The sequence below is a fragment of the Choloepus didactylus genome, chromosome 19, assembly GCF_015220235.1.
Source record: "Choloepus didactylus isolate mChoDid1 chromosome 19, mChoDid1.pri, whole genome shotgun sequence".
NCBI classification, from domain to species: domain Eukaryota; kingdom Metazoa; phylum Chordata; class Mammalia; order Pilosa; family Megalonychidae; genus Choloepus; species Choloepus didactylus.
The window spans coordinates 47,482,861-47,502,709 of NC_051325.1; the positions used below are offsets into that span (position 1 = coordinate 47,482,861).

At 49.7% G+C, this 19,849-nt stretch overlaps 1 protein-coding gene across 6 annotated transcripts in view; it reads left to right on the forward strand.

Moving 5' to 3' along the window:
* The first annotated feature begins 9,087 nt into the window (after positions 1-9,087).
* LOC119516194 (serine/threonine-protein kinase Sgk2) overlaps positions 9,088-19,849 on the forward strand; it is a 59,802-nt gene continuing 49,040 nt past the window's right edge. Inside the window, exons 1-11 of one of the 6 annotated variants that reach the window (XM_037812456.1) lie at positions 9,088-9,652; positions 10,819-10,875; positions 11,506-11,555; positions 11,983-12,040; positions 12,264-12,347; positions 13,321-13,452; positions 14,558-14,670; positions 14,967-15,003; positions 16,044-16,130; positions 18,334-18,429; positions 19,339-19,494. In XM_037812456.1, the coding sequence (XP_037668384.1) occupies positions 10,840-10,875; positions 11,506-11,555; positions 11,983-12,040; positions 12,264-12,347; positions 13,321-13,452; positions 14,558-14,670; positions 14,967-15,003; positions 16,044-16,130; positions 18,334-18,429; positions 19,339-19,494 (849 nt within the window). In that variant the 5' untranslated portion in view covers positions 9,088-9,652; positions 10,819-10,839. The remainder of the gene's footprint in view (positions 9,653-10,818; positions 10,876-11,505; positions 11,556-11,982; positions 12,041-12,263; positions 12,348-13,320; positions 13,453-14,557; positions 14,671-14,966; positions 15,004-16,043; positions 16,131-18,333; positions 18,430-19,338; positions 19,495-19,849) is intronic. The other 5 variants (XR_005213221.1, XM_037812450.1, XM_037812451.1 and 2 more) reach the window with 5 other exon arrangements.

Genomic DNA, 19,849 nt, shown 5'->3' on the forward strand with positions numbered 1-19,849 from the left:
AATATAAACTAACTACAATGTGTAAACTCAGAATTGAATCTTAGAACATAGCCTAACATGGACAAATTTATTGTAATAGTCCCTAGATTGTAAGCTCTTACAGCAGTTAACTCTATCCCTGAATTGTAATGCCTATCTCTAAACTTTGAGATGCTGATCCCTTAGTGTATAACCTGATTGGTCTCTGGAACAATGCGTATCTCTGAGACACCTGAAACTTAGAGCTAGAGCTCGGCAGATATGAATGTCAGTATTAGTGCATACAGCAACTGTTAAAAAAAAAAAAAAAAGGTGAAAAAGAGCCCAGACTTCAATTAGTGATATGAATGAAGCAGGTCTGGTTAAGACCAGGGCAAGCCAGGCCAAAGGTTAAAGATCGAAACTGACTGTGTTTTAAAACTTCAACTTCCTTAAGAGACCAAGGGAAGAGATACCTATTTGGTACAGGATCTAAATTTTCTAAATGGTACAACTCTACAGTCAATTTGTTCAAACACCACAATTGCATGGAACTTTGAATAGGAAGTGAGATACAGCAGGTTAGTATAGGCTGAGTGAAATAGTGACACATCCCAGAGTAATTTGGGCAGATAATAAAAAATATATTTACAGCCTCCCCCTCCCCAGCCCCGAGGATCTGGGGGAAGGTGCGGAAGTGTTGGACTTCCTCACCTGGACTGGTGTTGATGTCACAAACATTAGGACTGGCAGTTTGATGTGCTGAGCCCCCGATCATGGGACATGCCCTTATGAAGCTTGTTACTGCAAAGGAGAAGCTAAACTTGCATATAATTGTGCCTAAGAGTCTCCCCCTGAGTACCTCTTTGTTGCTCAGATGTGGCCCTCTCTCTCTCTAACTGAGCCACCTAGACAGGTGAACTCGCTGCCCTCCCCCCTACGTGGGACCCGACTCCCAGGGGTGTAAATCTCCCTGGCAATGCAGAATATGACTCCCGGGGATGAATCTGGACCCGGCATCGTGGGACTGAGAGTATCTTCTTGACCAAAAGGGGGATGCAAAATGAGACGAAATAGTTTCAGTGGCTGAGAGATTTCAAATGGAGTCGAGAGGTCACTCTGGTGGACATTCTTATGCACTATATAGATAACACCTCTTAGGTTTTAATGTATTGGAATAGCTAGAAGTAAATACCTGAAACTACCAAACTCCAACCCAGCAGTCTGGACTCCTGAAGACAATTATATAATAATGTAGATTACAAGGGGTGACAGTGTGATTGTGAAGACCTTGTGGATCACACCCCCTTTATCTAGTGTATGGATGAGTAGAAAAATGGGGATAAAAGCTAAAGGACAAATGGGGTGGGATGGGGGGGATGATTTGGGTGTTCTTTTTTCACTTTTATTTTTTATTCTTGTTCTGGTTCTTTCTGATGTAAGGAAAATGTTCAGAGATAGATTGTGGTGATGAACGCATAACTATGTTATCATACTGTGGAAAGTGGATTGTATACCATGGATGATTGTATGGTGCGTGAACGTATTTCAATAAAACTGAATTTAATTAAAAAAAAAAGACAGTGGAGCACTGCATTCACAATTCTAAAGAAAAATTCTGTACCCAGCCAAATTGTCAGGTGTGAAGGTAGAATATTTTCAAACATAAAAGGTCTCAAAACAGTACCTCCCATGTACCTTTCCTCAGAAAGCCACTGGAGGATGTACTCCAACAAAACGAGAGCAAATTAAAAAAAAAACAAAAAAAAAAACAAAAAAGAGGATGACATAAGATCCAGGAAGCTGGAGATCCAACAAAGAGAGAGAGAGAAAGGGAATTTCCATGGTGATGGAGCAAAGAAAGGGCTGATTTTACATCTGGCCAGTTGTCTGGATGAAAATAGGAGGATGAAAGGCTCCAAGAAGGATGAAAACAAAATGGATACATGTATTAATGTATTAAGAGGATATCTTTAGCGCTGTCAGAGAGTTTACATAGATATCAAACCATTACATGAGGTAGTTATTAATTAAAGAAAAGCAAAAGATTATACAAGTGTGTGTTTGGATGGGCTAGATCTAAACATTCATGTTCCATAGCAGGAAGGAAACTACTTTCAGTTTTAAAACTGAAAAGTCAAGGAATGTAGTATAACCATGCTGTTTAGACATATGGAGAGTTTACCAAAGGAAACAGAAGAGTTGAAGAATGGAACAAGGAACTGATCCTTTTCACCATCCACCTGGTAGTTCTATTTGATTTTTTTAATTTTGTACTTTGTGCTTTCTAAAAATAGTCTACCTTTTTTCAAAAAGAAAATTGGGGACCTGTGCCTGGACCCATGTCTGTCCTGCTCCCAGACCACAAGAGTAACAGATTTTTCTGTATTGACCCTGTACCTGTTGTTCCCTCTCCCGTGGATGAATCTGCAGGTATGGGAAGGGTGTGCGGGTGGAAGTAGCGGTGGGAGTAGGGATGAGGGCCAGATAATGGACAGAAAAGGGGGCTGAGGAGTATCAAGGCAGAGGGAATATTTGTGGAGGTGGGTTCCCATTAGCTCAGTCTCCTGCTATCCCCTTCCCATCTCTGAGGACATGTCTTTGCCCTTCATGCCCAAACAACAGAACCCAGGCAGCTGAGAGAGGAGGGGGCAGGGAGAAGGGCAAAGAAAGAAGAGAAGATGGGCAGGGGCAGCATATTTTCAGTGGCCTCCAGCAAGAGTGGCGGGGCCATTTCCTGAGCATCGTTGAGGGGAAAAGCCAAGTTCAAACCCTGCTGGTAGCCATGTCAGCTGGTACTTTTTAGACAGTAATCTGGAAGAATTAGCCCAGCACTCCCACTTACAGGAGTTTAGCAGACAGAAATACTAGCAAAAGGACCCACGGATATTAACGTGAAGATGTTCTCCACAGCACTGGACAAAGTATTGTGGAACTGAAAATAGCCTTAATGTCCATCAGCAGAGGGATAGCAAAATGAATCACAGTAAGTCGTGTTATGGAATGTGATGCAGCCACTAAAAAAAGAGTTGAATCTATGTATTGACATGGAAAGATGTGTGTGATATATTGTAAAATGAGAAAAAGTGAGTTGCTGAACAATATGTATAGTGTGACTCATAATTCTGAAAAAAAAAAAAAAAGGTATGTAGATATGTAGCTTAGGCATAGACAAAAGTCTGGAAGGCTAGCCACCGTTTAGTTAACAGCAGTTACTTCCAGAAAAGAGATTGAAAATGGTTGGGGAGAAGCTTTCACTTTTTATTTCACATTCTTCTGTATGTTGGAATTCTTTGATACAGATTATAAAGTACCATTGTGTGTGTGTGTGTGTGTGTGTGTGTGTGTGTGTGTGTTTTAAACTAGTTTCGGGAGTGCAGAGGACAGAGGAGCTTGGTGGAGCAGCAGCAGTGGCTCTGGAAAGGGGCAGGAACCTGGGCTGTGCCCTGATTTGCTCTGTGCACTTGGGCCAGCCACCTCCCCTCTCTGGGCCTGAGGCCAGACACGTGCCTCTAGGATTGCTGAAGGTGGGGAGTGTGGCGATGCAGCATGCTCCCCCAGAGCACATTAGAGCAGCCAGTTTTTAAGGCACTAGAATGACAAGAAAGTTGTTGAAATGTTAATGGGAAGGTGATGGAGGAAGCAGTGTGAAAGCCAGCGCCTGAGCTGCCTACTGAAGAGGGGTCTCACCTGTCTCTCGGACCAGGCCCTACCCCTGCCCTAAGAACCCTTGGCCTGGGCAGCTTCAGGTCACCATAAACAAGCCTTCCTTCCATGGGAAGAGCTGGGAAGAGCTGAGCCCTGGTTCCTGAGTACCAGATCTCTGAAGGACAGAGTGGGATACGAGTCTAGACCCAGCCGTGAATCTCCTCCTAGGGTAGTGCCAAGCAGGAGAGCTCTGGGTGGCAGCCTTTGACTAAAATTAGAACACCACCAGAGGTGTCAGGCAATGGGGCAGGCTCAAGAGAGAATGAGCTACCCATCTCTGAAGGGGCAAATTAGGAGGAAGTGTCCAAGAAAGGACCACCATCATGGAGGGGGCAGAGGAGAGGGTTGGGTGGGATGAGCCCTCTAAGACCTGAGAAAGGGAAAGGGAAAGTGATTTAACTGATGGAATCAAGGAAGTCAGTCTTTGAGCTTGGACCTTGGGGAAGGGATTTCAGAGAATGGAAACACATTGAGAGGGACCCCAGAGACCCTCCCTTCAAAGCAGAAGACACACCAACATCACCAATTCACTTGAGGCTCAGGGATCCAAGGTCACTTGCCCAAGGCCACACAACTTACATTGTGCAGTAGCTTTAAAACACGCAAAGGGTCCCCAGGGCAGGGCCCTTCCAGGAGCCACTGGGTGCAGCCAGCATCATAATTTCAAGTCCAGCAGTTAATTAGTAACTGGAAGGCTCTGAAGCCAGCTCCCAGCCAGCAGGGCTGGAAGGGGAAGCTGGGAGCCAGTTTGGGAGGCCTGTCAAGTGAGTGACAGGTTGCCCTTGACTGGGAAGGTTGTTGGACAAGTCAGGATTGGGTTTCAGGTCAGAAGGACCATGCAGAGAGAGAGGAGGGCAGAGCCATGCTCGGGGCTGCGGCACAGGACCTGAGCTGGGACCCAGAGTTTTCAGGTGAGAGGCTCAGCTGTGAGCAGGACACCTGCCTGCTGGCATGTCATTCGGTCTGCCAGACTCACTAGTTACTTAACTAACTTCCTTCCCAATTCTCTTCCTTCCTAACTTCTTTTTTCTGTTCTCTCCTTGCCTGCCTTTCTTCCCTCCCAATTAATTTTCTGCCTACCCAGTTATCTAATTTGCTTCCTACCTAATTAACCAACTTACATCTTCTCTTCCTTCCCACTAACTTCATTTCATCCTAACTTCTTCCTGAAATTCTAGACCATTGGCTTTGGAGTAAGACTGCCTGGGTTCAAATTCCTGTTATATCATTTATTAGTTATGTATCTGATCAAGTGACTTCATCTCTCCATGCCTCAGTTTCCTCCTCTTTAATACAGGGATGAGGACAGTGCCTAACCCATGGGGTGTAGGAATAAAATAAGGTCAAGTTGGCATTTCAAAATTGGGCAGGCAGTAGTATGCACTGGGCGCCAGCAGGTATGTAAATGAATAAATTTCCATAGCATGATGACAAGTACAAGAGAAGCAAGTACAAAGATGGGAGCGAAGATACATGGGATTGGGAGGGGCTCTGGCAAGGCTTCCAGGGAAGGCAATAAGGACAGGTGAAAAGGGCTAGCCAAGTAAATTGGGGGAGTGTTCCAAAGAGAGAGCACTGTGTGTCATCCCTGTCAGCAAGTCCAGGGAGATGTATGCAGGTCTTTGTTGTGAAGGGGCAGAGGGATGCAAGTCTAGGCTGGGGCAAGTTAGGGGAAGGAATAGCCTTGAGGGCTCATGGAGGGGCTTGAACCTTCCCCCGGGAGGTCACAGGGGCCTCTACAAGTTGGAAGAATCAGAGGAAGGTGTTGATGCCCAGCCCCTGGCCAGAAAATCACGACAGTGGTGCAGGAGAAAAAGAAGCCATAGGCACTGATAGATGCTCAGGTGTGGGGGTCATAGTCAAAGTGAGGGGGGAGAGTTGGTGATGGACATTGGGAATGTCCAAGTTCCCATCCAGTCTTAGTATTTCCTGAATAGCAACATCTTGAGAAATTTCACACAATAGTACAAAGATAAAAATAAAAGTAAGTTAACCTAGGATACTCACTGTCACCTTGGGTCATGGCCCTCCAGCCCTCCTTTCTGTGCCTATACTCAAATGTACCGGTGCAGGCATAAGTCTTTTTTCGTTTACAAGATGGTGCCCTGGTATGCCTACCATTCTGAAGCCTGCTTATTTACTTGACAGTGGATCACATATGTATTCCCACTTCTATTCATATAGGCTCGTATATAATTTTTTTCATTTTTTGGTTGTGTAACATTCTATTTTATAAATGTACCATAATTATCTCATCAGTTCATCCCTTGATTCATTAATCAAATATTTACTGAGCCCCTATATATTCAGGCCCTGTTCTATGACGGTGAAGAAGAAAAGTCCTTGCCCTCATGGAGCTGACATTCTAGTTGGAGGAGATACAAAATGAACACATAGTTGTATGATAAGGTGTCAGAGAGTGATAAGTGGTACAATGTAAAAATACAAAGTCAAAGAGTGGACAGAGAATGAGAGCAATTGGTATTGCAGAATGACCAACATCTGGTTTGCCCAGGTCTGTCCCAGACAGACAAACCAGGATAGTTGGTCCCCAGTAAACAGAAAAGTCCCCTCTGCAGAGGTGACATTTGAGCAGAGATCTCAGTGATGTGTCAGTGGAAGCCAGCCATGCAAATGTCTGGGGAAAGAGCATTCTAGGCAGAGGGGAAAGTAAGTGCAAGGGGCTGGAGGCTAGAGGGGAGTTTGTGTGTTTGAGGGACGGCAAGAAAGCCAGGGTGGCTGGAGTGCAGTAAGGGTGACAGTAGCGGGAGGCCAAGGCGGACATGGAGCCAGGCCATATGGAATGTCCTGGAGTGGGGAAAAGACTGGATTTTATTCTAGGTGTGATGGGAAGGCCCTGGACTGTTTCAAGCAGCACAGTCACGTGATCTGATCTACAATTTTAAAAGACTCCCTCTGGCTCTCAGTGCAGAAAGATTGTAAGGGGTAAAGGTAGAAGCAGGGAGACTGGTGTATTAGATTCCTGCAGCTGCTGTGACAAATTACCACAAACTGGATGCCTTCAAACAACAGAAATTTATTCTCTCACAGTTCTGGAGTCCAGCACTCTGAGGTCCATTTCACTGGACAGAAACCAAGGTGTTGGCAGGGCTGTGCTCCCTCTGAGTCTGTAGGGGACTGTCAGTGTTCCTGAACCTTTGGCTGCATCACTCCCATCTCTGCCCCTGTGGTCACAGCGCCTTCTCCTTTTCTGTCTGTCTGTCAGCTACCCTCTGCCTCTTTCATAAGGCCACCTGTCATTGCATTTCAGGTCCACCCTATTAATCCAGGATAATACCCCCATCTCAAGATCCTTAATCACATCCGCAAGGTCATTTTTTACCAAACACAGTAGCATTCACAGGCTCCAGGTATTACAGTGTGCTCTCCTTTTTTTTTTTTTTTTTTTGAGGGGGGTGCATTATTCCCCTTTCCACATGTAAGGATGCTATTGCAATAACATATGCAAGTGATGATGTTAGCTCAGGCAGGGAGGTTGCAGCAGGGTTGGTAAGCAGCCGTGGCTTCTGGATATATTTTGAAGATAGAGTCTAATTGGATTTCATGATGGCAGGGAGGTGAGGTGAAGAGAGAAGCAAGGTCTCTAGAATGAATCCCGAGTTTCTGGCTTGAACTTTGGGTAGGTGGTGGTGCCACTTCCTAGGACTGGGAAGACTGAGGGATGAGCAGGCTGGAGCAAAGTGGGGTGGGTAGAATAAGAATCAGGACTTCTGTTTTGGATACCTTAAGGTTAGGACATTTGTAGACAACTAACTAGTGAATTGTCAAAGAGCAGTGAGTGGATGTATGAGTCCAGAATTCAGAAGAGGATCAGAACTAGAGAGATAAATTTGGAAATTGTCAATTATAGATGTTTTTAAAGCCACTAAATTGGTTACATCACCTAGGGAGCAAGTGTACATAGAGATGAGGCCCAAGGCCCACGCCCTGGCACAGGCCAGTGTTTAAGGGAGGAACAAGGAGGAGAATCCAGCCTAAGAAGAAAGAGCAGTCAATGAGGCAGAAGGAAAACCAACAGCTCCTGAAGCCAAGTGGGCAAGCGGCTGTGCTGAAGCCTTCAGAGAGGATGGGTAAGAGGAGGGCAAAGAATCTCTGGATTTGGCCCATGCAGGTCACTGGTCCACTGTTTGGGCAGAGTGTTGGGGTGAAAGCCTGACTGGAATGTGTTCAAGAAAGGAAAGGAGAAGAGAGAGTAGAGGCAATGAGTCCAGACAACTCTAGGAATTTCTCTAAAAAGCAGACCCGAATAACCAAGGCGGAAGCTATTCCAACTTGTGTGTCCTCTGTGGTGCCCTGGGGCAAGGCATTTAGGTTATTATTACAATCACTCTTATTTTGCTGCTATAAACAGCTGCTGAATGGGGGCCCCATCAGGGTCTTGTTACTGGGAAGAAATGTCCTTGTTCTGTGTGTGTTTTGTCAACATGACATCCTGCCAATCCATGTATTAGTTCAACATTTTCATTTTGTTGAAAGATGGGAAGCTCAGATATTGTTCACTGGGGTTCTCTTTGGCTGACACACCCGGGTTCTCCACATTTCAGGATATCCCCCTACTCCCCCTCAGAACCCCTGAGGCCACTGGGCTGTTTCCACTGTGACTAAGACCCTCTGCCCCAGCCCCTTGGGCTCCTCCCCATGGTGATACTGGGGTCTGGGTGGGGGGCGGGTAGCCACACAGAAAGCTCCAGGGTAACAGAGCTGTGCCTGGTCCCTTCAACCCATTCACTCCCAGAACACCTTCCCAATCCTCGTAAGCTCCTAATTACTGCACCAGGCAGCAAGGCCCTCAGGAGTCAGGGTGCAGGTCAGGGATCCGATTTCCTGTCCCTTACGCAGCAGGAGAGAAGTTGGCCAACTTGGCCTGCCCTGGGGACATTGGGACAAGCTGGAGAGGCCAAGTGATCAGCAGTCAAAGATTGGGGCCAGCTGGACTCAGCCAGATAACTGGGCTCCAGGTTCTTCTGAAAGCATCTGCAGGTTCTTGGAAGGGGGTTGAGGGTGGGGGTTGCCATGGCCAAGGTCTCTGGGACCCCATATGCAGCCCCAGATAGTTCATATGGGGCCTAGACAGGCTCAAGGGATCATATCTTGTTACAGGGAGGCCCCGTACACACACATATACTCATAACATACAAGCAAACAAGAAACATACTCATATACACCATGATGCACAGACACACAGTGATCTGTATATGCACACGTGGTTACACACTCACACAAATATATTAATAGGCACCCATATTCTTATGCAGACACACATGCAGACACCTACACAGATGCACACACATACAAGCACACTGACAGCAGCACATTAACATACATAAAGATGCACACTGACACAATGACACTACACGGAGACAAACACTGAAGCACATCCACCTATACACTCCATGCCCACACACTGAGAATGCACCAGTGCAATCATAGGTGCACAGACACACACCCACATAAATATACATTTGTGGACACATGCGTTGATAGACCCCCACGCAGTCATCCACATACAGACTCACACACTAACTCACACACGCAGACACGTTGTTTAACACACAGAGCCACGCTGTCACACCAGAGACACACAAAAGCACATCTATGCACAAGCCACAGGCATACACGCATCACCCACCCCACACAGTCACACACATTCTAACAAACCCCAAGGGTCAGCCTCCAGGACTCTACTGGGGGTGTTGCCCACCCCCTCCCTACCTCCCAGGGGCAGGTGATATCCCCAAGGGAACAGAGGTCTCTGGTCCCATCTTCAGCTCTGCCAGATCTCACGTGACTTTGACCAGCCCCCTCGCTGCTGCCGGGAGTTCTGAGCTCTGTGCTGGGGTCGGGCCAGCACCAGGCACAGACACTTCGGCCCTTGTTGGGAGAACAGAGAAGACTCTCTTGTCCACTGCCCGTCCTCCAGCCCCAGCTGCTAGCTCTCTCAGTGGCCTCTCCTCAGGGTTTGCAGGTATGTGGGGCTGGGCTGAGGGTCTGCCCAAGACAGGGTGTGGCAGAGTGCTGTGGGCAGGCTGTGGGCTGCACAGAGCAGTGGGCGAGGGCTGAAGCCAGGTGGCAGCCCCTGTTCTAGCAGTTCTGCAGCTCACTCCCTTAGGACTTGGCAGGCCTGGGCCTCAGAGCAGCCTGGACTGGGGGATTCTCTCCTTTCCCCCTGGTCACTTTCTCAGCTTCCCAGAAGGCCATGAGTTGGTGCCACCAGAGCCCCCCTTGTAGACACAAGCAGCCCCTGCCCAGAGAGGCCCAGCTGCAGTCTGGGTCCTAAAGAGGGCCAAGGCTGTGGCCCCAGGATGCACAGCGTTCAGCAGCCCATGAGCTGCTGGTCTCCAGGTGAGATCTCTATTCTTGGCCTTGACCTTCCAAGCAGGGGTGGGGCTGCAGGGCCCTGGCACCCTGTATCAGGGCCTAGCCACCCAGAACTCCTACAACCTGCAGGGCAGGGGCAGGGAAGATACAGTGTTCCTGGCTGCACAGGCTCACACCAGCCTGCCTTGGAATCTCAGGGGCACTGGCCCAAGGCAGGTCAGCGCTGGGGCACTGAGCAGAGGTCCTTATAGCATGGAGATGAGGTGATAGTCTGCGCAGAGCCCAGCCAGGGGCTGTCCACAGGAATTCGGGGTCACCCACCTGCCTGAATGGAGGTCTGGGGAACCCAGACTGCCACTCACAAGTTATGTGACCCTAGGCAGTTCCCTCCCATTTCCAGGCTTCAGGTTCCCCACCTATGACCCAGAGAGAGAGATTCAGATTATGTTCTCCAAGGATCCTTCCAGCCCTGGCTGTCCTCGACTTAAGGAGCCATCCTGGCTGACAGGGGTCTTTCCTGCTGGGGAAGATGTGAAAAGACTCAGGGTGACCTGACCATCCTCTCCCCATTCCTCCTGAGATGTTTGGTCAAAAAGCCTGGGTCCAGGGGTCATTATTCTTTCCCCATGCAGGGGTTACTGGCCTCTGGAGTAGGAGATGCTCAGGTTGTGGCAGGTACATGCATTGGTGAGGAGTGGAGAGAGCCCCAACAGGCACAGAGGGGAGAGCAGCAGTGCCTGAAGCCCTAGGTAGGTAAAGCTAGGAGCCACCCAACACCAGCCCTCTCACTCCTGCTCCTCCCTGTGCCCACAGAGCCCTGATCACTGTTACAAGATGGACAGCAGCCCAGCCGGGACCCCCAGTCCACAGGTGAGTGGTTCTTGGTGCCCCACTCACCCCCACGGGGGCTCACTTCCTCCCAAGGCTGATAAAATCTGTGGAGGCATTGGTCAGCCCCATGGGCCACCCCAAACCAGGACTGGAGGCCAATATGGATTACTGTGAGCTCACAGAAATGGGCCGTTTGTAGGGTAGGAAAGCAGAGATCTGGGCAAGGGCTCTAAGCAGTCGATAGGCTAGAAAATCATGGGATTGGTTGTCAGGACACCTGGGTTATAAACTAAGCCCAGCTGCCTGTAGAACCTTGGACAACTCTCCTGGGGCCTCAGTTTCCTCATCCTTAGAACTGGCACAATAACCAGCAGCCTCCTGAGGCTGTTGTGAGAAATATGTGAGATGGTGGATGCATAAGTGGACAGGTGGATGGATTGGCAGGTGGGTGGGTGGGCAGATGAGTGGGAAGACAAGAAGAAGATGGAAAGAAGTAACAAAGGCCCAGGAAGGAAGAAAGGAAGGCCGAGAAAGGAAGGGAGGGAGGGAGGGAAAGAGGGAAGAAACCTAGTGGAGATGTTGGAGAAGGGATCAGGGCCTGGGAAGAAGGAGGGGGCAAGAAGTTAGGACCTGCTGATCTTAATCATCTCTTTCTTTAAATGTCTTTAGCCTTCAAGGACCAATGGAAACATCAATCTGGGGCCTTCAGCCAACCCAAAGTAGGTTCTGATCTCTGAAGCAACTCTCCTACCTGGCTCCCCTTGTACCTGGATCCTCTTGCCTTGGGGAAAAAATCCAGATTCTCTAGTCTAGCACTGAGAGTTCAGCCTGGAATGTTCCCCAAACATGTGCATTGTTAGCAACTCCCTACCCTACAAGGCCTTCTCAGGGATTTGAGGGCTAGATCTTCACCTTCTCTACAGTCCACCTTATCTGCCAACTTGATTGTGAGATCCCCGGGAGCAGGGATGAGCAATCTCTTAGCTGTGAAAATGTGGCATCCTTTGGCAGCAAGGAGGCTCTGGCTTCCTGTAAAGCTCCCTGTATCTCCCACCTTTAAAGTAAAAAAGAAACCAGAGTTTGGTCTCAGAAACCAGGTTTCCCAAGCTTGCAAACAATCACCCATGTTCTTTCCTCTTCTCCCAGTGCCCGGCCCACCGACTTCGACTTCCTCAAAGTCATTGGCAAAGGGAACTACGGGAAGGTGAGTGACGTGGTGAGGGCGGGAGGCCTGGGTCTCCACCTTTCCAGCCTCTCTACTCCTTGCCTGTCAGTTGCGGGTGCAGAGAGGGAGCCTGCCTACCTGCAGAATCCTGGAACCAGGGCCGGGCTGGAGGGCCTCTACTGACCTTGGGGAATCTGAAGATCAGAGGGGTAGGTAATTGGCCCATTGATCCACAAGGCTCTGCCATTGTGCTTCTGCTCAGGTCCTGCTGGCCAAGCGCAAGTCTGACGGGACATTCTATGCAGTGAAGGTGCTGCAGAAAAAGTCCATCTTGAAGAAGAAAGAGGTAACAGAGCTTGGGCATAGGCATTTCCTTTCCTGCCCCTCAACCCCTAGCTGGGGGTGGCCTCCCAACTCTAAGGGGTCCATGGAGCTGGGTGCACAAAGTACAGAGATGATCACTGCCAGGGGCCAGGTGGTGCCCAGGATGCTGCCCTTTCTCAAGGCAGGCAGGCCAATGCCTCACCCACAGGGCCTCCAGGAGGACTGAGGCCTGTTTCTCTGCTGTTCCTAGGGAAATACAGGACTCCAGGATGGGCAAGTCTTCTGTCCTCTCAAGGTGCCAGGCACCGAATCCATGAAATGTAGGGGTCACACTTTATACTTTCCAAGCCCTTCAAGCCACAGCCATCCAGGATTTCTAGATACTTCAGCTGACTTGAGTTCCTTTAACACCGACTCTATTAGGAGGATAGAGCAGGCCCTGAGAGAGGACTGCGCAGCAAGTCGGGGGACTCAGCTGAGGGGGTGATTAGTGTTAATAAGGACATCTCAGGGATGGAGATTGGGGCGAGGATCTTCCCAAGAAGGGCAGCCATGTAGCTGGCCTTGAAAGTAGGATTCCCATGGTCAGAAAAGAGGGTTGAAAAATCCATGGAGGGGAAACAATGGGAGCAAAGGTGGGACCGTGGGTACGGCATGGCTTCTTTTCTCTGAGTTTCCTCAGGACCCTTTTAATTAGTCAGTCATTATATGTGCTTTGCTCGGCACTCTGGGGGACAAGGATTTCTAATCCAGGGGCTGGAGCTGTATTCACATGGACTGGCTGGGGATGCGGCTGACCACACCGAGTCCTAAATACCAGGCAAGGAGCTTGGGCCTGGCTCTGAGGGGAACAGGGAGGCATAGTGGGTTCTTGAGCAGGGGCATGAGAAGGTCCTGGGCAGGGCAGTCCCCACCAGTGAGGCCACATGGGCTGTGCCTGGGTAAAAGGGGCTGTAACGAGCTGTGACATGGACCCTATCTGTGTGACCCCACAGCAGAGCCACATCATGGTGGAGCGCAGTGTGCTTTTGAAGAACGTGCAGCACCCCTTCCTCGTGGGCCTGCGCTACTCCTTCCAGACACCCGAGAAACTCTACTTTGTGCTTGACTATGTCAACGGGGGAGAGGTGGGTGGGCCCTCTCCTCTTGGCTGGGAGCTATCCATCCCACATGCCCAATGTGAAACAGGTTCTGGATTGATCTCACCTCACTCTCACAGCAGACCCATTTTGTAGCTGAAGTGAGACTCAGGGAGGTAATTCACTTGTTCAAGACCACCCAGTCCGTCCCTGGCAGAGCTAGGATTTGAATGCAGGTCTGTCTGACTCCCAGCCATAACACACTCCTGCCTTCCCCACGCAGAGCTGCCTACAGACTCACTTCGATGGACCTGGGAAAGGTCAATGCCAAGAGGAGCTCTGTGGTCAAGATTTCCAATACCCCCAATTAACCCCATAGGCTACAAGGCTGGGGTGACCAGGTCACTGTTTATAACAGTAAAGCCACAGGATGACCCCAAAGCACAGCTGGGATAAGCTGGGCTCCCTCCTGCATTTCACTCTGTCTCTCTGGGCAAGGAGGCAAAACTGAGTGGGACTCCTCTCATTCATCCCAGATGTAACCTGGGTTGACCTCATGCCTGATGCCTGATACCTTGACCTTAAACTCCTAAGATTCCTGATGGTGGTGAAAGCTCTTCTATGCCAACAAAGTAGACCAATGAGATTGGTCCATGGGCAGCTCTAACCTGGGCTCAGTTTGACAGCCATAATCCTCTTACTGCTGGATGGTAGGGAGACCACATCTCTGACTCACCCAAGTTCAAATCCCAGCTCTGACAATTACATGCTATGTGACGTTGGGCAAGTCACCTAACTGCTCTGACCCCTCCCAGTTTCCTCTTACATGAAACTGCCCTAATGTTTGATACCTTGAGGGTTTTCATGAGGATTAAATGAGATAAGGGATGTGAAAAGGCCTGGAGCCTGGAACACAGAAGCTGCTCAATAAATGCTAATTAATCTCGACTCCTGCTGACACATTGGGCACCTGCAGCTGCCCTCTGGGGCAGGGACTGGCATGTACTTTTCCATATAAGTACACTGCAGCTCCGAGAGGGGGTGACTTGGCCACCTGCACAAAGTGAGGACCATGTGGGGTCCCCAACTTGTACTCTAGAGGCTGGGAGCACCCCAGGAAAGCCTCTCACAACGGTCTTCCCCCTCCCCCCAGCTCTTCTTCCACTTGCAGCGGGAGCGCCGGTTCCTGGAGCCACGAGCCCGGTTCTACACCGCCGAGGTGGCCAGTGCCATTGGCTACCTGCACTCCCTCAACATCATTTACAGGTGAGGCCTGCACACAGCTCAGAGCCAGGCTCAGACCCTTACTGCCCCAAATCCTGGAGCCCCTAAATCCCAATGAAATCCCAGTGCACTTGGTCCTTTGTCTGAGGAGGAGGAGAGCACACCAGCTGGGGTGGGGCTGAGGCTCCTCCTTCCTAGACCCAAGGACCTGTCCTCCTCGGGCCCCCCATCTCCATCTCCATGGGCCCCATGAATGATCCTCCTGCCAGGGCCCTGGATCCACTGTCCTCTCTGGATGGCTGAGCCACCACAGGGCTCTTTTCTCTTATTTTCTGCAGGGACCTGAAACCAGAGAACATTCTCTTGGACTGCCAGGTTGGTGTGTGTGTGGGAGGGGCGTGGCTGTATGAGTGTGCCATGTGGCCACAAGTTATGTTTCATGCATTATACATACATGAATGTGGGTAGAGGATGCATGTCCATGTACAAGGATGCATGTCCATGTACACGTGTGCCTGTGTACACACACATATTGCATCATGTGCATGAGACCATGTGCGTACATGTATGTGTATGTGCACATGTGTGTATGAGGAGTGTGTGGGGCAGGGGCAGAGCCAGGTGGAGGCTAGAGGATTTTTCAGTCCCTCCATGTCTTAGATTGGGTTCCCTGGAAACAGACTCTGAGATGGAGAGTTGGATACAGAAGGTTTATTGGGGAACATTAAAGAGATACATGTCACCTGTAAGGGGGTGAAGAAGCCAAGATTGGGCAAAGGGAGAAGCTCACCTGACCTGCACTGTGGTAGCAAGAGAGGCCTCACTTGATCTTACAGGGGTGGGGAGGGCCTGGGGCTGGGATGGCTCTTCAGAATTGCCCCAAATTGAGGCCCTGGCATCTACCAGACATTAGATGTGGATTGCACCTAGGGAGGGGCACTGCTTTGGGTGAGGGCAATGTCTCAGCAGCAGGGGGGTGGGTGTGCCAGTCCCTGAAGAAGAGATCTGAGCAGAGCCCTGTGGCATCTGCCCACCCCATTGTCTCCATCAGCTACCCTCCTGACAAGCTGCCACTAGGTATGGTTGCTTTGCAAGTCCCCAGCCCTCTGTCAAGTGGGTTGTTTCCACCAGGCTCCTTTAGCAAGGACATTCTGGAGCTGCCGCTGTTGTAGGGGGTGGGTCTGAGTCTGTGCTGAGCTGGGGGCAAAGTGGGATGCCATCTCCCCACCTGCTCCCTATGGTGCTCCTGGCAACCAGTCCAGAAGCTCCAGGTCTCTGAGTGGAGCCTCCAGCCTGTGCCTGGGGCATCAGACCCTGAACTCCTGCCCTGGGGTGTGGCTCCTGGGCTTTGCGGTGAGACATGGCCGTACCCTTGCCTTAGCCACCCTACTGCCTCTGGCTTCCCTCATCCTCAGGGTCATGTGGTGCTGACGGATTTTGGCCTCTGCAAGGAAGGCGTAGAGCCCGAGGAGACCACGTCCACATTCTGTGGCACCCCCGAGGTAAGCGTCGGCTCTTAGGGGATCAGGCCATGACAGCTGAGGCCACTTCTCCCGATCAGAACCAACAGATTATAGTTGGGGGCTCACTCTTCCCACCCACGCACTTCCCCTGCTGGCTGTGCACCCTGCCGCAGCTTTTTCATCTGTGTAAGGGGGGCGTTGGCTCCTGGGGCTCCTGGGACTCAGGCCAGCTGCTAGAGACCCTCTGCAGCAGTGCTGTCCAATAAACAGAGATGCAAACTGCAGTCGCAATTTGAAATTTTCTAGGAGCCACTTTAAAAAGTGAAAAGAGGGGATGGGTGGGTGATAGCTAAAGGGCACGGAGTTTCTTTCTGAGGTGATGAAAATGTTTTAAAATTGATTATGATAATGGTTGCACACATCTGTGAATATACTAAAAACACTGAATTGTGCTCTTTAAATGGGTGAATTGTATGGTATGTGAATTATATCTCAAAGCTGTTTTAAAAGGTAAAAAGAAATAGGTGAAATTAATTTTAATAATATATTTTAATTAACCCAATATATCCAAAATATTATCATTTCAAACTCTAATCAATATAAAATAATTTTGCATTCTTTTTCTCAGTCTTTGAAATCTGATGTGTATTTTAGACGTACTGCCCATCTTGGCCGGGTTGGCCACATTTCAAGTGTTCGATAGCCACATGTGGCTAGAGGCTGCTGTACTGAATGGCACTGCTCTACAGACTGAAGTCCGTGGGCTTCAGCATGAGGACCTGGCCTGAGAATTAAGACCATGGCCTGCAAGTGTAGAACAATGGTCCACCTCCTTCTCCCAGCCACTAACAGCCTGGAGGGTGAATATTGGTGTGTCTCAGCAGTAATTTCACATCAGTCTGTCCTGCTAAGACCTTTCTGCAGTATTGGGGTTAAAATCTCTCCTTGAACTTCCACCAGTATTGGACGTTAGACCTGAATGTGTTCTGAGTGACTTGGACAGATGTCAGGGTTGGGGTCAGTAAATGAGGCTGTAGAACTGGGCAGCTTCTTCTGACTTGGTTTGGAGCAGGACATTAGCTGGCCTATATGCTTGAAAAGCTGGGTCTCAATTCTCAGTTGGGTATTCTTAGTTTGGTTCTAGGGGAGCTGACAGGTGACCCCTCTGAGCAGAAGCCAGTGGCTGTATTTGTGTATGGGGAGCCCCCCAAAGCCTGAGAGCCCAGCCATCCCTTCCTTGGTATGGAGAAGGGGACACAGCTGGTGCAGGAGACACGTGGCCCCAACACATTGACTCTTCCATGTGTCTGCCACTCCAGTGGTGCCAGGGAGCACTGGCATTCTTGGAGGGCCTGCACGTATCTTAGCGCACGGCCTTAAAGTAGCCCAGGGGAGGGATCATGCAGCCCCATTTAATGGACGAGGAAACCATGGCTCTGGGAGGTTAAATGACCTACCCAGGACCCTGAGTAGGGCTCAAGCTATGGATTCTGCCTTTGCCCAGACCCACACGGTTCCTCAGTGTGGCTCTGCCTGTTCCTGAGCCTCCCCTCCTCTGTGGCAGAGCTAGCAGACTAAGACATCATCAAGCCCTTGGCTTTGGCAGAACGCACAAACTCTGCCTCAGGTTCTGTCCTCTTGCGAGGCACACATGCATGGCGTCTGTCCATTTGGGCAAAAATGACTTGTGTTAACTCCTCTCTCCTGACCCCCCTCCATCCTTCTATCACTAAGGCTACCCATACAAGTAGGTATCACATTTATGTATACTTTACCCATTAGTCTCTCCCACTGTACTGTGAGGGCTCCCTGGGCTGACACTGATGGCCCATTGGATGCCTTTGTATAAATTAGAAAAAGGCGCTCCCTCTGGGCAGACTAACTGGAAAAAATTACCCTTTAAGCAAAAATAAGGTCAACTGATATAGCCCGGCACTAAGGTTATGGCTTGATAAGTGGATTGCAGCTAGGATTTCAGCCTCTTTTGTCCCTTTGGTTGGTGCTTTTGTGCAGTGTCCAGCATGTTCAACTGAATAGGGCAGTGCTGCCTGATCCATCCCCAGCATGTGGCAGAGGGCCCAGCACAAAGCAGGGCTTGGCTGAATGGATGCTGAATGAACATATGCACAAACAAGTGAATATCACAGCAGGATCAACCCCTGGTGATCTTCTCCAGGTGCCTTGTTTACAGATGGGGAAACTGAGGCTGGGGTTCTTTCAGATGTATGTTCTCTTGCAACAGTACTTGGCTCCTGAAGTGCTTCGGAAAGAGCCTTATGATCGGGCAGTGGACTGGTGGTGCTTGGGGGCAGTCCTTTACGAGATGCTGCACGGCCTGGTGAGTGTGGATATAACTGTCTGTGAGGACAACTGGCTCTGGGAGAGCTGGGGGTGGGTCTCTTCCTCGTGCAGCCTGCAGAGGTTCAGCTCAAGGAACCGAACCAGCTATCTTGTCACTCTGGGCTACAAAAGATGATGCCCCAGTGAATATCAGGATTAGAAATTTTTTTAATAATGTAGCTCAGCCCTCGTATGTTATTTCTTTGGTGCCTCAAAACAGCCTTTGGAAGATAGCACTGCAGGAAATGGAGTTCTTATTTTACTGAGAGAGAAACTGAGTCCCAGAGAGGTCATAGTGCTGGTAGATTATGACACCAACCTCTGAACCCAATCCTAGTCTCCCTGCTTATATGGAGGCTTGTTTAAACTTGGCCCAGGCCATGCGTTACTCTGGGGTGGTTTCACCAATATAGTTTGGTAGATGTGAATAAACAGGCTCTGTAGAGCCAGTCAAAGGACCAGCTGGCAGAGGAAGAGGGAGGGAGAGCATTGGGAGAGAGAATTGGGCCCTGGATATGGTTTGGGGTCTGGTTCTCTTCCTAGTGTGTGAGTTAACCTCTCTAAGCCTCAGTCTTATCATCTGAAAATTACCTTGTCTTGGAGAGAGTGTGAAGCTGGATGAGATGATGAAGCTGAAAGTATAAACTTTGCAACATGCAAAGTGCAGTACCTAAGCTGGATATCATGTTAAGGGAGGTGGGACAGCGGATGCTCCTGGCCTTCCCAGCAGCCATCTCTGCTGTGCTAGAAGGCAAGGTCTCTGTCTCCAGTCTGCTGCCTGAGCCAGTGCACAAGGCACAGGTCTGACTGAGACCTCCCAGCTACCCCAGCTTTGCTCCAAGACTCCCTGAGACCTGTGCTCACATCAGCACAGATGATCCTTCAGCTTCTCTCCCTCTCTCATCAGCTGCCCTTCTATAGCGAAGATGTGTCCCAGATGTATGAGAACATTCTGCACCAGCCACTACAGATCCCTGGGGGCCGGACGGTGGCCGCCTGCGACCTTCTGCAAGGCCTCCTCCACAAGGACCAGAGGCAGCGGCTGGGCTCCAAAGCAGACTTTGTAGGTGAACTGACAGCTGAGCACTGGCTGCTGGGGGGGGGCTCTGGCTTCCCACAGAGGCCACCCTGAAGCACGTTAACATGCACCCAGCTGCCCTCTAAAACCAGGCACAGCTACCTCGCTCATTTGGAAATTCACTGCTGCTGCTAACTGACTGCTTTCTTCATTCCAGTTCTTTTATTCAATCAATATTTACTGAGCACCTTCTATGTGCCAGGCATTGAGCTAGGTGCCAGGGTTCCAATAGACTGGGTCTCTGCCTTCCTTAAGCTCATGGGGGTGGGAGCAAGAAAAATAAACAAACATTACATACAATTATTACAAATTATGACGTGTCAGGAAGGAAAGGAAAGAA